Source organism: Drosophila montana, unplaced genomic scaffold (genome assembly GCF_035044405.1).
Source record: "Drosophila montana isolate Dmon_TW-CO22-7 unplaced genomic scaffold, ASM3504440v1 contig_1853_1, whole genome shotgun sequence".
Taxonomy (NCBI): Eukaryota; Metazoa; Arthropoda; class Insecta; order Diptera; family Drosophilidae; genus Drosophila; species Drosophila montana.
Genome location: NW_026996772.1, coordinates 1,179,225 through 1,194,974, shown reverse-complemented (window position 1 = coordinate 1,194,974; position 15,750 = coordinate 1,179,225). Strand labels below are relative to the sequence as shown.

The window sequence follows — 15,750 nt, the reverse complement described above, 5'->3', positions numbered from 1 at the left end:
TGCGGGTGGAATGTTACAAACCCTTGCACTACTCACATCAGCTAAGCTTAGTAGAGTAAATAGTTGATCTTTGCATTTGCACAACAATGCTCTCTTTCAGTGCGACAAAGAGCTAGAAGAGCTAGGGTTCCGTATCCTTAATACAGCTTGAGAGTCGGTCAAATATCAATGCGCGCGTTTAAGTATGCACAATATGGCCTGTGTGTGCACACCAACAACATCAGCAAAAGGAAAAACAACAACAAATTAGCAAAGTAATTGCAGGCAGCAAATGCAACACCGAAGCGCACTTCGATTGCCAATGACGATGACGATGACGATGACGATGACGATGACGATGACAATGACTTGGCTGCTGCTGTTGCTGATGATGATTACGCCCCGAGTTGGAGCTAAAGTCGAACGACAACTTGCACATTGTTGTTTTCCCTTGAGAAAACAATTTTTATGTACGGTAATTTGTGCGCGATCTTGATTGCATATTAAATTTTCATCGAAGCCAAAGTCAAAGCCAGCTATACAAAGCAATGAGAAAATTACACGCATTGCCGCAGCATCAACAACAACAACAACCACAAAGCTGAAGAAGAAGAAGAAGCAGCAGCAGCAGCAGCAGCAGCAGCAGCTAGCAAGAGCTAAAAGCAATACGAGGCAATGAATAATCATTAAGGCGACTTCTGCGTTAGCCAACATCGAGAGAGAAGACTGGTTCGGGACTGGCTTTTCTTTGGCGCTGGCGCACTTACCGTTACAAGTGTGTGAAAATGCTTTAGATTTAGCATTAATTTGTAACACACATAACCTCACAAAATGCCCAGCCTAACCTCACTTTGAGTGTGCGATCGAGCGCAAGCGTGTGTGTGTGTGTGTGTGTGTGTGTGTCGATTGTTGATCGTAATCGAAGCTGTTCGAGAAAATTAAATGGCGGTAGGCAAAACAGTTAGCAACATGTTGTTGTTGCCTTGAGAAATCGATGTTTGACTGCCGCTGCTGCTGCTGCTGCTGCTGCTACTGCTGCAGTTGGTGGATTAAAGGCGAACCGCAACAAGAGGGAAACAAACCAAGCGGCCGGCCAGTGGCGATGCGGCTGATAAGGCCGCCAGCGGACTACCATTCAAATGAGAGAGGTGTCAGGCGTTTTTCACCGACAACATCGACAAAATTAATGTAATATAAATTATACACGAGCCAGTTGAGTTGAGCCAAGTTAAGCTGCGGCTGGTGTTGAGAGTTTTGCCCGCTTGCCCAGTTGTTAACTTGTTTCATGTTGTGCCTTGGCTCTGCCGTTTTTCAAATGAAACGCGAGAGAATACGAAAAAAAAAAAAAAATACAGACAACAAAAAGAAAAAATTAAAGAAAAAATACAAAACGAAGAAAAATAAATGAAAACGTGACTCGCATTGGCAAATAAACCAAAGTATCCAGCGGCAGCGTGGACAGGGTGTGTTTAAGCCTGGCTAGAGATGGGCGCGTGATAGCAGCGTGAGTCACGTCTCTGCTCTGAGCCATTTCACAGACGTGGTGAGTTCTTATCGCCTGTGGTGAGTTTTGTTTAGAGTTGAAAATCATGCAACTACAATAATTTTAACCGCATTTTTAGCGTGGTGAGTTTGTACGACAGTGGTGAGTTTCAACGAACTGTGGTGAGTTTTGAGAAAATACTCAGAAATAGATCAGACAACTTCTTATGGCTGTAACTAAGTCTTATGTATGTGTGGTGAATTTGTCTGGATTTGTAATAACCCAACGTCACGTTCACATCAAATCATCAAACATCACGATCTTTATGATATCTCACTGCACACGCCAACAAATAATACGAAAAAAAATGGTTAGCCTTGTGTGAGAAAAATCTATTTGGCATGTTCAGTCTCAATCGTTGTCGCTGTCGCTGGCGATTTCAATTTGCGGTCGCCGGAGAGAAATGTTCATAATCATAACTTTATAAAGTTTCAGCTAGAGATAGAGCTTCTCACGAGCGTAACCGCAGCAGTAGCAACTGGAGGCTATCGAATGTGCAGCAGTTAAAGTTAGTATCCATAACCAGAGGATGATTTAATGTCTTTGCCCGATGATCAGTCATCTTTGCTCTGGTCTCTGGTCGCTGGCCTGGTCTATGGCTTCTGCGTCTCGCGGCTGCAGATCTACAAATGCAGCGGCCCAAGTATGTGAGCAGGTAAGTACAACGCCTAGTTAGCTGCTGGTTAGCTGGTTAGTTGTTGTTGTTATTGTTGTCGTTGCTGCTGTTGTTGTTGTAATGCGCCCTGGGTATCTAATTTCTGCAGAGCAATGCAATTCACACGCTAGCCGGGCAGCTGGCAATGTATTCTGTTGAGCTAACACATATCAAGATCCGACGGACGACAATGTATGTGGAGGAGAGAGAGCCTGGGGGAAAAACAAAAAACAGGCGCTAACGTAGACGCTGGGGGCAGAAACAGAGAGAGAGAGAGAGAGAGAGAGAGCTGAGCGGAGCAGTGCCGAAAAATGCTTATCGCCCAGTTAACATCGCTGTCAATGTCTTGAGCCAAGTTGCAATTAAAGGCTCGGCTCGGCTCGGCCTGGCCCGGCCTGGCCTGGCTTGGCTTGGCTTTGCTTGGCTTGGCCAGGCTGGTTGACAAAAGCGCCCAATTAAAGCATAATTTTCTTTTTATTTGGCAAAAGGCAAAAAGCAATCATGTTGATGTTGATGCTGCTGCTGCCGCTGCTGCCATGCAGCATGATATTGATCTCTGTGGCAAGCTTGAGCTCTTGCCTCGCGGCTACGCTTCTGCTGATGAGCTTGCAGCAGTTGTAGTTGCATTTGTTGCAGCTGTTGTTGTTGTTGTTGTTTGTGTGTGACAAGTGCGTGCTTTGTGTATTCGATCAGTCGAACTCTTGGTCTGTTGCACTCACAGCCAAACAAGGCAACGTCATTCATTTCGCTCAGAGTCAGACAAAGATCATTCCCTATGCTAATTAGTTGTTTAACCGAAGGCATAATATTTTGCTAAATTAGATGAAATTCTGCGGGTTATCTCTGCGAGACACATAACAGCTACCATTAGGTTATCAAATCAGTTGCACACGCTAAAGCTGAGTTTCGAGATAACCATGCATTAATCTTTTCGGGGAATTACATTAATCGAAATCTTTATTTCTCTATTATATTTGTTTTTGTCTGCATAACACTCACGTCAGCACACAGTAAATATAAGTACAGTGAAGCCTTCTGTCAGTCCATATTTGCCCGCCCAAAAGAGGGCAAATGGGTGTGGCATATTGGTTAGCGAGAAAAGAGAGGTGTCCGCCTGTTGGGAAAGTTTTCACTGCATTTCTTGAGCTTCAGCTCAAGCTCAAGTTTACGTTGAGCATATTTTAACTTTTTTTATATACATTTAATGCATATGGCCCCATATAAGTTTAGTTTATGGCTATAAGCCGAACCCAACTTACACAGAATTATTTGTATTTATAAATTTTTGTTAAATTAAAAATATTTTTGTTGTTTCTTTTATTAGTCGTTTGCCCTAAGACCCAATTAGTTGTATCTCCATATCAGCTTATTTTATATTCAAATTAACAATTTTATTTATACATTAGCTGTAAACTTCTCGTATTTATTGCGTGCGTTTTCTCAATCTAAGTTTTCACTACGCCTCTATATGCATGGATGTGGGGGACACCCACAATAAGCCCTCTTCAGCTAACCCCTTACGCTCATTCCTATAAATTTTAATTAATTTGATCGTATTTTATATTTGGCACATTTAACATTGTTGTTGCTTTTTGCTTTGCAAATAAAACAACTAAATGGGTTTAATTCGATGCTTAGACACTTATTTCCCTATTTGGAGGAGGAATTTTCCTATCGTAGCGCTCACTTTCGATCCAATCTATAAAAAGTTCAGTCTCTAGCTCGTACGGCTTGGCCTTTGCGTTGAGCACGAATAAGTCTCGCAGTCAGGATAAATTCTTGTATGTATATTTGTAACAAAAATATATTATGTTCTATTTACAAATTCAGAGGTTTTGAGTTGAAATATTTTTGTACATAAACGTAAACTATGTTGTGCCCCATTTCAATCAATTGTAATCTCTGCCTTATTCGACCAAATTAGCTTTTATAACTAGATCAGTTGATGAGCACTTGACCTCTATCCAGAATTCTAAAAAAAAATATGCACTGTTGACAATCTAATCATGTTTTGTAGGTACATGCTAACTCTTAGCTCCCGCTTAAGCTTTGCTTTCTGGCCAGAAAAACCAAGAAGAATATAAATAAGAGTTGGTTATATCCCATAGGTTGGGCAGAAAAAGGAAAAACATAAACCAAAGACACGATAAACAGAGAGACAAACGAACGAAAAACGTCGAGCAAAAGTTCTTAGATGCTTTTTGTTGTTGTCTTTCTTCGGTTTAGTTTTGTTCGGTTTTTTTTTTTTTTTTTTTTTTTGGGTAAACAGCGCACACTTCTCACATTACCAACATGCCATGGCGGTTGTGCATATTTTTCACGTGAAAAGCCAACAATACCAGACGACGAGACAGGACAGCGGCAGGGGCAGGGGCAGGGCGGACGAACAGCACCTAAAACTGGGCAGGTGCAACATGCACAGACAGACAGAAAAATAAAGAGAACCGAGTTGTCGACTCTTTGTTGTAGTTGTTGCTGTATTTGTTGTTGTTGTCGTACTATGTCAATGTGCCATTTTGAGTTGAGTTACTCTCCCTTCATATAGCTCTACTCCGTCAGTATCTAGCTCTGGCTCTTTCTCTTTGTCTGTCTCATTCTCAATCTGTACATATCTCTATCTCAATTCGCCTCATTGCATTTCACCCCGGGCATTTATGTATTTGTTTAGCTCAAACTCAAAATTCGGCTATAACTTTTCAGCTTTGGGCAGAGCTCAGAGTCGTGGCTCGGACCCGTTTCTCTCTGCTTCTTTCGTTTTCTTTATTGTCGGGTGACCAACAAAATGCGTGACCCCACGGCTGAGCAACAAATTTTACACCAAATTTCTTTCCGCCTTTAGCTGTCTATCCATACAGCCATCCATCTGTCCAAGCATCTATACATCCATCTATCGCTTGAGTTACATGCCAAGCCGCCTTTTCAGCTGTGCGTTTTCATTTCATTTCATTTCATGTCGTTTCGTTTCTTTTGCTTTTGTCTGCTGCGCGTGCGCAGGTAAGAAATGCATTTTTTACAGGCAAATGCTTCACAGGTATGCAGCAGCAGCGGCAGCAACAACGACCTTTATTCACAATGCATCAATTGTCAACACACTTGGCGTATTGCGCAACATTATCATAACATATCAATAAGTGTGCATGTCAAATAGTTACAATCTACATGTTTAATTACACTGCAGAAACACTTTAATCATTTGATCTTAAATAAGATTAATTTTGAAGCATTAGCTTAAACCTTCAAGTTTTCGATAGATCTTCATGTCAACAATTTACAATGAAGTTAATTATAATGTTGACACATTAATCGACTCATCTAAAAAATCGCCTAGTTTTGAAACATTAATTTAAGCTTTCAAGCTATTAAGCCGAATTTGTGGATGTTATCGATAACCCTTCGTGTCAAATATTTACAATGTAAATAGTTATTTACAACGCAGCAATATTTTAATCGACTCATCTAAAAGACGCTTTCGTTTGGCAATATCAGCTTAAACTCACAAGTTTTTAAACCGTATTTGTATATGTTTGTGATAAGTCTTCATGTCTTCATGATTTACAATGAAGTTAATTATAATGCAGACAAATTTAATCGACTCATCGAAAATCATACCTAAATTTGGATGGATTAGCATTAAGCTAATCAATTTTTTGACAGCAACTTATCCAAAGAAGTGAAGCATCATGCAGAGAAACTGCATGTCAAATTTGACAACTTGATTAACTACTAATTCCACTTTGTTTTTTCAACTCTCTAAAAAAAGAAGCTTGAATAAAAAATATCTCGAGTATGCAGTTCTTGCTGAAGACAATCGTAGATTTCGTATAGTTCGCTTTACTGCAGCCCATGTGAACTCAGCTAACAGCGGAGTGAAGATCATAAAATTTGGTATGCACAGATACAGCAACTACTAATGATAGATTCTTATATAATTTTATTTGTAGATTTCATGCAAATGTATCTTAGACTAATTAGAAAAATAAATAACTATTGTCGTCTCACCCAAAAAACAGAAAACAAAACCCACAATAATAATAAACGAAGCAATGCAATAAACCACAAGAGAGACTCTGCAACATGGCCATAATACAGGCAGGGCATGGGAATTATGGCAGCTGTCAACATGTGGCTCATGTGGCTCATGTGGCGGCGTCTGGTTTATTATGACATGGGCCCAAAAACAATGCTAGATTTACGTAATGCTGCCACTTTCCGACTCGAGACCGAGACTCGGCAACAGATACAGAGAGTCATAATTAAAATTGTTGATTGTGGCGCAGCTCTTGCAGCTCATCGTCCTCGCGTGAGTCGTGAGAATTCGCAATATACGATAATTGAGTTTCAATAAAATGTTTTAATTTGACGGGCAACAGACGCGACGCAACGAAATTAAATGAAATGAAATCAGGCGACTTGAAAGCCAAAAAAAAAAAATATATAAAAAAAAAAATCCGGGCTAAAGGAATTTTGTACGCCAACGCCTTGGCCGCAAAAAAGGGCGCGCAAAATGAAGAGCAAAAGGGTTGCGTATTGGTCATTCCGGTTCAGGTGTGTGTGTGTGTGTGTGGAGCAACAATTTATGGCCATTGCTGCCGCTGCTGCTGTATAAGGTAAGAATGTAAAATGCAAGCGGAATGCACAATAAATATTCGCTACGCTCAGGCGGGGAGCCGAACGCTGTTGGGTATGGGCAACTGACTGCGACTGCGACTGCGGCTAACTGGGGCTGGCTGGGGAGGAGCTGCTGATTTCTTATAGCAACAGCAGCAGCAGCAGCAGCAACAGCCGCAGCAGCAGTCGCAGCAGCAACACAGAAAAGCAATCAAAGCAGGTTGCAAACAAGTTTCGTCTCAGGGGCAGACTTTGGGGAACTGAAGCTGCGGCCTGGCCCTGCTGATAAAAATCGAAGGATGCGCCAGCACAAAATGGCCGCCAGCTGACGCTCTCTAAATGTGTCATCATCATCAGCAGCAGCAGCAGCAGCTCTGCTAACTGTAACTGGACCATAAAAAGCTGCCAGTTTGTTGGCTGTGAGACGCTTAAGAGATTAGCGCGGCATTTGCTTTTGACTTTTGTGCTTGGGCATTTTCATTGTCATTTCCTTTTGACCAGCCATGTTTGAGCATTAGATATACACACACGCACACACACACACACACACACACACACGGAGCGCCTCACAGTTTGTTGCTGCTGCTGTCGTGCTTAATGATGAGTTAATTAAAGTAATTGCACGGAGAGCTTGAAAATTTTTCACTTTTTGTGCGCAGGGCAACAACAGGTAAGGTAAGGGCCAGATCAGGGTAAGGCAAGGCAGGGCAGGGCGCGGCGTTGCGGCTAAGAAGGCCGGCTACAGGTAAACAGCAAAAGAGCTAAACTGAACACACAGACAGACACGCACACACACATACACACACACACACACATACACACAAGAGGCAAAGGAAAGCAAAGGAAAGAACATTTCAAGTGCAAAGCGTGTGAGCCGAGAGTTGAAATAAAAACTAAAGTTGTTGTTGTTCGTCTTCTTCTTCTACCACGGTGGCTCTGGTCATGTGGGGAAATGAAATTAAATGGAAATATACAAGCATGGGCATTAAGCAATACACACAAACACTCCACATGCCTCTCTCTCCCTCGCTCTCTGTGCCTCTCTCGCTCGCGCTGTGCATGAAACAATGAACTTAGCTGCACAATACAAAACGAATGACTTAGGCAACGAACTTGCCCCGGGCTTACCAGCAACAACAAAAAATAAAATAAGCGCACAAAATTCTTTTCGCCTTGCTTTGTTCTTTGTTGTTCTTGTTGCCGCTGCTGTTCTTTAGGTTTTTTCTTTCTATTCTTGTGCTTTGTTTCGGGTCAGCAATTCAGTGACTGTGCTTTGTGAACTGTCACTGTGTAAACGTCACTTAATAAGCACTTTTTGCAGCAGCAGCCCGATCCCAAATTGGGCAACTGTAAAATAATCCCAGCAGCGAGCTTAGATAGATGTATAACAAAATACAAGCAATAAATCCATCAAATATATTCAATATTTGTTAAATAAAATGTTGTAGAATTATTTTTAAGTCAATGCTGTTAACGTTATGTTGATATAAATAAAATTTTATAGAATTAAGGAAATGTTGTTGATATTGTAAATATAATGGAAACATAAAGAAAATATTTTATAGAATAAATATTTAAGAAATGTTAACAATACTTTGCTCATATGATTAACATTTTATAGAATTGATTTGTGGGAAATGTTGTGAATATTATGTTTATATAAATAAGATGGAAATGGAAATATAAATAAAATATTTTTTTTAATATTTTAAATATTTATTCGTAAAAGTGATTATCCTGGCATTTTTTTTTATTGTTAAGAGAGATCAAAATAGTTGCAAATTAAGCCCATTGAAAAACATTTTGAAATAATCGAAGGTAACGTCTATTGTTGACTATTTTATACGAGCTGGGCCCACTGATTGGCCCACTGATTTAGAGATATATTATATGTCTTCAAACCCCAACAATTCTAGCTGTTTATATTGAATAATTCAAATATGTTTTGCCTACTCTGTGCCATGTGAAACTCATACAAAAAGAGAACTCAAGCAGGCAAAAAAAGCTATGCCAAGCTAAATGTTATGCTCTATAAGAAAGAAAAAAAACTATGCCCAGCATTTCCACATGCAACAGAAGTAAAAAATAACCCAGAGCTATTGAAATACAAATCGAGCGGCTCGTCTGCCTTCGATGCCAGCCGTTTTTTTCAATTGACAAACAAAATATTCGAAAAGTGCAACGTGGCTGCGTTTCATGAATTCTCTCACAAGTTTTCAAATTACCAAACAAATTTCTGTTGGCAAATATTTATGCAGATAATGTGGCCCGGGCGAATGACTCATCGGCAACATGATGAACATCAGGCTCATCATCACGCAGTATGAGTTCTTTTTGTTGTTTCTCTTCTCTCTTTTTTTTTCCCCCTCATTTTTTGTATTCATTTTTTTGGGTGATTGTTGATCGCTCGCACTTCAAAGCGAAATTTTCAATATGCCGCATTTGCTTTGGCCAAGTCAATTTTTTGCTGCTTCTTTAACGTTTTTTATATTTTTCTTTTATTTTTGGTGGGAGCTGCTCATTAACATGTCATAAACCGCAAGCGAAATAAAAAGAAAAAGGTTGGACACACAATAAAAAAAAGGTTGGAATAATAGTAGAAACAATTGATGGCTAGAGCGCAGAGGTTTGTTTTTTCTCTTTTTATCAATTGAACAACAGTTAGCAGCCGCAAGTTTTATTGTTTATAAATCAAATTCATTGTTGTTCTGTGCTCAAGTGCATAATTGTCGGAGGCGAGGAGGCGGCAGGCAGCGCAGTGGGCGATGCATGCGTCCCAAAATGGACTCAAAACATGACATTTGACATGGTATACACATATACATATGTATATAGATATATATAGAAACGCGACTTGTTGGCTGTAGCAGGCGGAGAGCCAATCAAAGCGTATCGCTGACATAAACGGCTGTGCGATCTGCAAACGTCACGTCGTGTCCTGCACAGGCCATCAACTCGGGCAATCAAGTCAATTAAACAAACAACCTAACAGAGCACAGAGCACAGAGTGCGGAGTACGGAGCACAGCGTCAGGCTGAGCTACTAGGAGGCCAGATTGGTCTGTTCAGGCTGTGATCGTATCGAGCTGATCGGTAAACGGCAAAACTTAAACACAGTTTGGCACAAAAGCTCGTGAAATTTTTGCAAATTTGCAAAATAATCATTGAGAGCTCTCTGTGCACCAATTCGGAATCAAGACAAAATGTGGTAAATGTGTGCCACAGTGCAGCCAGACGAGGATTGGCCAAAAAAAAAAAGTATAAATAGTAGACATTTTTTCGGTAGATGCTAAAGATCAAATACCCTATAGTCTATACAGCATGCGAATCTTAAGATAAATTGTTGCCATAAGAAAAGACAATTTTGGGGGAGAATTCTGAACTACATTGTCATATGTGCTGCCTGCAGGAAAAAAAAAGGTTCTCGGATAACTGGCAGATATGTATATAAATACATATTTGATTTATGGATGACAGATATAGTGAACAAATTCTAATATATCGATTTGGTCTGAACTACAATTTGATATGTGCTGCCTGCAGAAAAAGAGAATACTATATGGCTAGGATATATACATATATACACACATGATCTATTGATCGCAGATATAGTGAACTAATAATAATACCCAATGCAAGGGTATAAGTGCATATATATCTAATAGCTCAAGCCTTAGCTGGCAGCCTAAGCTACAGTTACTGTTTCCGACTCAATGGCTGACAAAGTTCAAGCGATGTTATCGCACATTGAGACAGAGAAAGAGCATGCGCCCCAGAGAGAGAGCGAGAGAGGGAGAGAGAGAGCGCGCGCAGCAGATCACTTACATATGTAAAGACTGCAATGGAGCAGTTTCTACTGGCCCGATCGTGCCGTTGATGATCAGAGGCAGCCACAAGAGTCAAAGAGACGAGGCAAATGTACTGCCACATGGCTTGATCATCAGCAACGATCGTTTCAGTCCGAGTCCAGAGAAAATGTCGTAAAACCAACGACAACGGCAAGCAAAAAAAAAAAAAAACAAAATAAAATAAAAATAAAACGCGGTCGCATTTTTAGGCTAAAAGCTAAAGCGCTTTTATGTAATTGCCAGCTAAAGATAGTGATAGCAAAATATTTGGCCAAAACGAGATACGACTAGTAGAAGAAGAGGAAGACAAAGAAGTTCGGTGGCTACCGTTGATTGCAAGCTGTACAGATCACTCACGATCGCTCAACAGGGACTTTTGTTAAGAACGAGAGCACACTGTGTTAATGAAAAGCCCAGTTAAAGTCAATAAAGATCAGCGCTTGATCAGATCAGTTTTAGAATATGTCAAACGGCAGAGAACAGGTTAAACAACGGCTGGTAAACAAGACTAACTCACTTAAACTCAGCTTAATTACTGATCAGGGCACAGAAGTGCATAAGATCAGCTCTGATTTAAATAATGACATAAATAAGTAAATGTGGGCTAATTAATGAATTTAACGGCAAGAAATTGTTAAGCAGCAGCCAATGAAGATCAGTCGTAACGCTTTGATCTGTCAGAGATGGGCTTGAAAAGCGGAATTAGCTTTCGATGGGCTAACAAATACATGAGCTTCTTTTAAAGTGCTCAACGAAAGCGCCCTCAATCGTGCGTTAGATCATACAAAGATCACTGAAAGCTGATCATGGCAGTCGCTAGAGAAAGACAGCGAGAGAGAGAGAGAGAGAGAGAGTGTGTGTGAGGGCTAGCTGCTTGGCAATGCAATCGATGTTCAAACGCTTTCGAGCACAATGCACGCCCTGGGTTTGGTTTTTTATTTCTTCTTTTTTTCTTTTCTTTTAATTATGCCATGTTCGCAGACTCGTAAAATTTTGACAGAGTCTGTCAAAATTGAAAACAAGTACGCGCCGCGTATAACGCGTCGCAACCATATCATAACTCAGCTCAAGTTATGCGTTGCGTACGTGCCACATTTGTTTGAGCCGCATTCGCATGTGATTTATTACAAAAGCAGACCGACAAAAATGACAAAGAGCAGAAAAACAGAAAAGAAAAAACCAAATGCATTGCCACAAAATAGAGGCAAAACAAAATGTTGCAAGCACTAGCAGTGAAAAGGAGCCTGATAATTTAATCATAATCAGTAAAACCGGGCAGAGGCACGAAGCCGAGTCGCGCTTCGTCTGGCTCCTGAGTCTTTTGTGCGGGCGCTGCGCTTTTGTCTGCCATAAAGGAAATTGAATTTCAGCTCAGTTTCAATCCTTTCGGCTGTCGTTTTTTTACTCTCATTGTCTAGACGTATTTCAGGCGAATTCTTCATACGTTTGGCCTGTTTTGTTTTGCGGGCCAAGAAATGTCAATGCGCATTGATGCCAGAGCCTCAATTTCAATTTGTTTTTTTTTTTGCGTGTGTCCTTGGAATGACCGCAATTGATTGACATATGCAAATTGCTGCTGTCAAGCAGCCCAAAACTTATGCTAATAATTGAGAAAATCAATTCAAGTTCATGGCCAATATATTTGACAGCCCAGCCCTGCTTCTGCCCTGCCCCGCCTTGCCCCTTTGCCGCTCTGCTGTTGCCGCATAAATTAGCATTAATTGACGGGCCTCTCAGAAGCAGAAACGCTGTAAACTGGGCTTAATTAATGAACGCTTCCTTCCGCTGGCTTTCTATATTTACATACATGTATGTGTGTTTGGTTGGGATTTACTTACGCGCAGTAGGATTTGCCATTCGTTTGTGTGATGCATGTGCCGCCATTTTTGCAGCCCAATGTGGTGCAGGAAATGGCCAAAGAGGTGCCGGTTTCTGTAAATATAAAACAAAAATTGATTAGAATACGATTCATATTATATTACAGTATTTCAACATTTTATAGTCCATCAAAACGTTTTATCAATATTTTTTTTTAAATTTTTCAACTATTTTATTTGTATTCTTGAATATCAACAACAATATTATCAATTATAGCATATGCTGTGATTGAGATAAGATCAAATATAGAGGAATAAATTAAAGAAAAATATCGATGTATATACATATGTATATATATATATCGCAACACTTCACAATGTTTTAATCGATATTTTAACTACTTCTTTATATTTGAAATATCAGCAAATATAGAATTTGTAACTGTGCTTAAAATAACAATTTAGGATTATATTTAAAATATATGTATATCTGCATGTTTAAAATGTTAGATAAATTGGTTCAAGTTACGCCTCTTGAAAGGACCTGAAAAGTTAGCCAACATCAACATTTTATATTCAAAATATACATTCGAAAATCTCACAAATATCAATTGCAAGTCTTTGTATATTTATTTAGAATATTTCAATTGATATCAACAAATGCACATATGTATTATATAGACATTAAAATGCAATTCTGGCATGTCTAGAGTGTTTGGCCCAAAAGGCAAGAGTTTCGTATTTCCCTGCTCTATGCGCTCATTGGGTTGTTGTTGTTGGGGGGACGTGTGGGGACTAGGCGCATGGCATGGCCGGCATGTCAAAGCCGACGCAGAGCGTTGACAACAACGTTCAGCAAAACGCAACAAGTATAAGAAGAAGAACACAAACAACAACAACAACAATAAATAAGGTTCAGTGCACTTAAACTGGCCAACAGCGAGAAGGGGCGCTTCGAAAAGTAAAAAAAAACTTGTGCAATTTGCTGCTGGCAGCAAAGAAGAAGACACGACAAAACCGAGAATATGCTTATATGTACGTATTTCATTGAAAAAAGTTGACACACAAATTAAACAAACGTGCCGCGCGCCAAATCGCCCCAATGTTTGCTAATTGGGCGTGTGGCGATTTCCTGCCACGACAGCGGCACATCCAGCGAGCACTTACTCTAGAGGGTGACACGGGGGGTTGAGGCGGGAGGGGGACTGGCAGCAGACAACAGGCGACAATAAGTTTTGATTGCCCAGCACAATAAATAAATAGCTTTGTCTTCGCAACGAGCGCAAAAATAAAAGTAACGACAAAAAGGCAGCTAAAGAAATATATCATAAACTTTGGCAGCACTTGACGCCCCCCTCCAATATGTATATATATATATGTTCATACATTTATGTATATACATATATAGATATGGATATGCATGTGCTAGCCAACAATTTTTTGTTTCACTGTGCGCCGCTTGGCATTCGAAATGCAACACGAAATTGTCGCGAATACGTAAACATAAATTTCGCATTTGAATGATCGATGGGCCAGACACACAAGAAAAAAAAAAAAAAAAAGAAGGCAAATAAGCCCGGCATAAATCTTGGCCCAGCGAAATTTCGAGCCTGAGTCATACGCGGCGTATGCATTATATTGCGAAATTATTTTATTTTATGCGAACACAGCAGCAGCAGCAGCAGCAGCGGGAGCGGGAGCAGCAACATGTTGTCGCACAGATACACAGCAGCATGTTGCTATACATTGTTGATTGTCTTAATTTTTTGCAACACATTATGTAGCCAGCTGCGCAGTGCCTGTCTGCACATCTGTGTGTGTGTGTGTGTGTGTATAAACTAATTGACCTCAATTAGTACAGCATAAAAAAATAAAAAAGAGAAAAAATATAAAAAAAAGACCAGTAAAATGTTTCATTCGCATTGTTAAGGTGCGGTTCTTGAGAGCAAAAAGAACAAACACGCCGAATATTATTTGCATTATTATCTTGAAAGCCTGATCAAGTAATATTTCATTTTAAATGTGCGCTTTTAGCTGAGCTTTCATCAAAAAACATATGACACGAGGCAAAAAAGGGAACCAAAAAAAAGCTGTATGCTTGAGTTTTTGCAATAAATCCACAGAGCTCAGCTTAGAAACTTTTAAATGTTTTCAAGTGATTATTTTATAGGATTAATTGTCTAGTAGAAATCAAGCTTTAAGCGAAATTTTCTACACTAAATAAACAAAGCTTTAGTTCAGAAGCTTTCAAATGACTAATTGTGAATCGAAATCAAGCTTCATTATTTCGTACATTAAAAAAGATAAAGCTCAGTTCAGAAGTTTTAAAATGATTATACATATGTATGGAAAAAATAAATCTTAATTCTTCAGTTTCAGTAGAAGAAAATCAAGTTTTAAGCTTAATTTCCTACAATAAATAATCAAAGCTGGTTCCAGATTTTCATCCAAAGCATTCTGTTGTATCCTTTTCTAACACCAAATTAATCAACTACTTAAGCAGCTAGTTTTAATTTGTTTACTAGCTACTGTGAACTAATTTGTGACTGCTGCTCAGTTGCGCCCCGCCCCTCTTCTCCAGCGTGCGGCCGTGAGTCACTTGGCCAGCTGCAGCTGAAAAAAAAACTGTCAACTTCTCCGCATTTTTTTTCTACTTCTACTATTTGTTTCTTTTTTTTTAATTTCGGGCAAGCTTTGTAATCTGTTTGGTTTGCCGCTGTGGGCGTGGCCAGTTTGGCTTTAATGAATTAACAGGCCACGCTGGGCCATTCAACGCTTCATCGACAGAGCGTGAAACGCTTTTACATATACTTTTTTTATGTTTTGATTTTTATAAGGTAAGTTTTTTTATTGCGTGTGATTTACCGCACAATGAAAAGTGCTATACAAATCTGTTGGCGCACTTGCTTGGGCCTTTTGCACGGGCGTTTAGTCGGACGCTTGGCGATGCAAGCAAGTGTAACGTGTTGCCAGCCCACTTACACTAGTCAGAGAGTCCCCCCCCCCCCCTCCAGCCACCGCCCACTCATGCGATTCGACGTGTTATTTAGACAAATGAGCGGCTAATTGCTCGCGTTGTGGCAGCTGCACATAGCTAGGCTTAAGTTGTAACATAATTGAATTAATGCCAATAATATTGTACTTGAGCTCACGCAGAAGTCGCGTCCTGATGATCAAACTTTGCTCTTTAAATAACCGTACTTTGGTTTAATATCTATTCACAAGTTAAACACTGGCTTAATCAACTTGACTAACTAACTAAACTACTCTGCACCCAACTAGATCTCTTATCCCTCTCGCC

The 15,750-nt window shown here is 39.9% G+C and overlaps 1 protein-coding gene across 1 annotated transcript in view; it reads right to left on the bottom strand.

Moving 5' to 3' along the window:
• N (Notch) overlaps window positions 1–15,750 on the bottom strand; it is a 51,318-nt gene that overhangs the window by 19,727 nt on the left and 15,841 nt on the right. Inside the window, exon 2 of the mRNA XM_064700591.1 lies at window positions 12,471–12,564. Coding sequence (XP_064556661.1) covers window positions 12,471–12,564 — 94 coding nt within the window. The remainder of the gene's footprint in view (window positions 1–12,470; window positions 12,565–15,750) is intronic.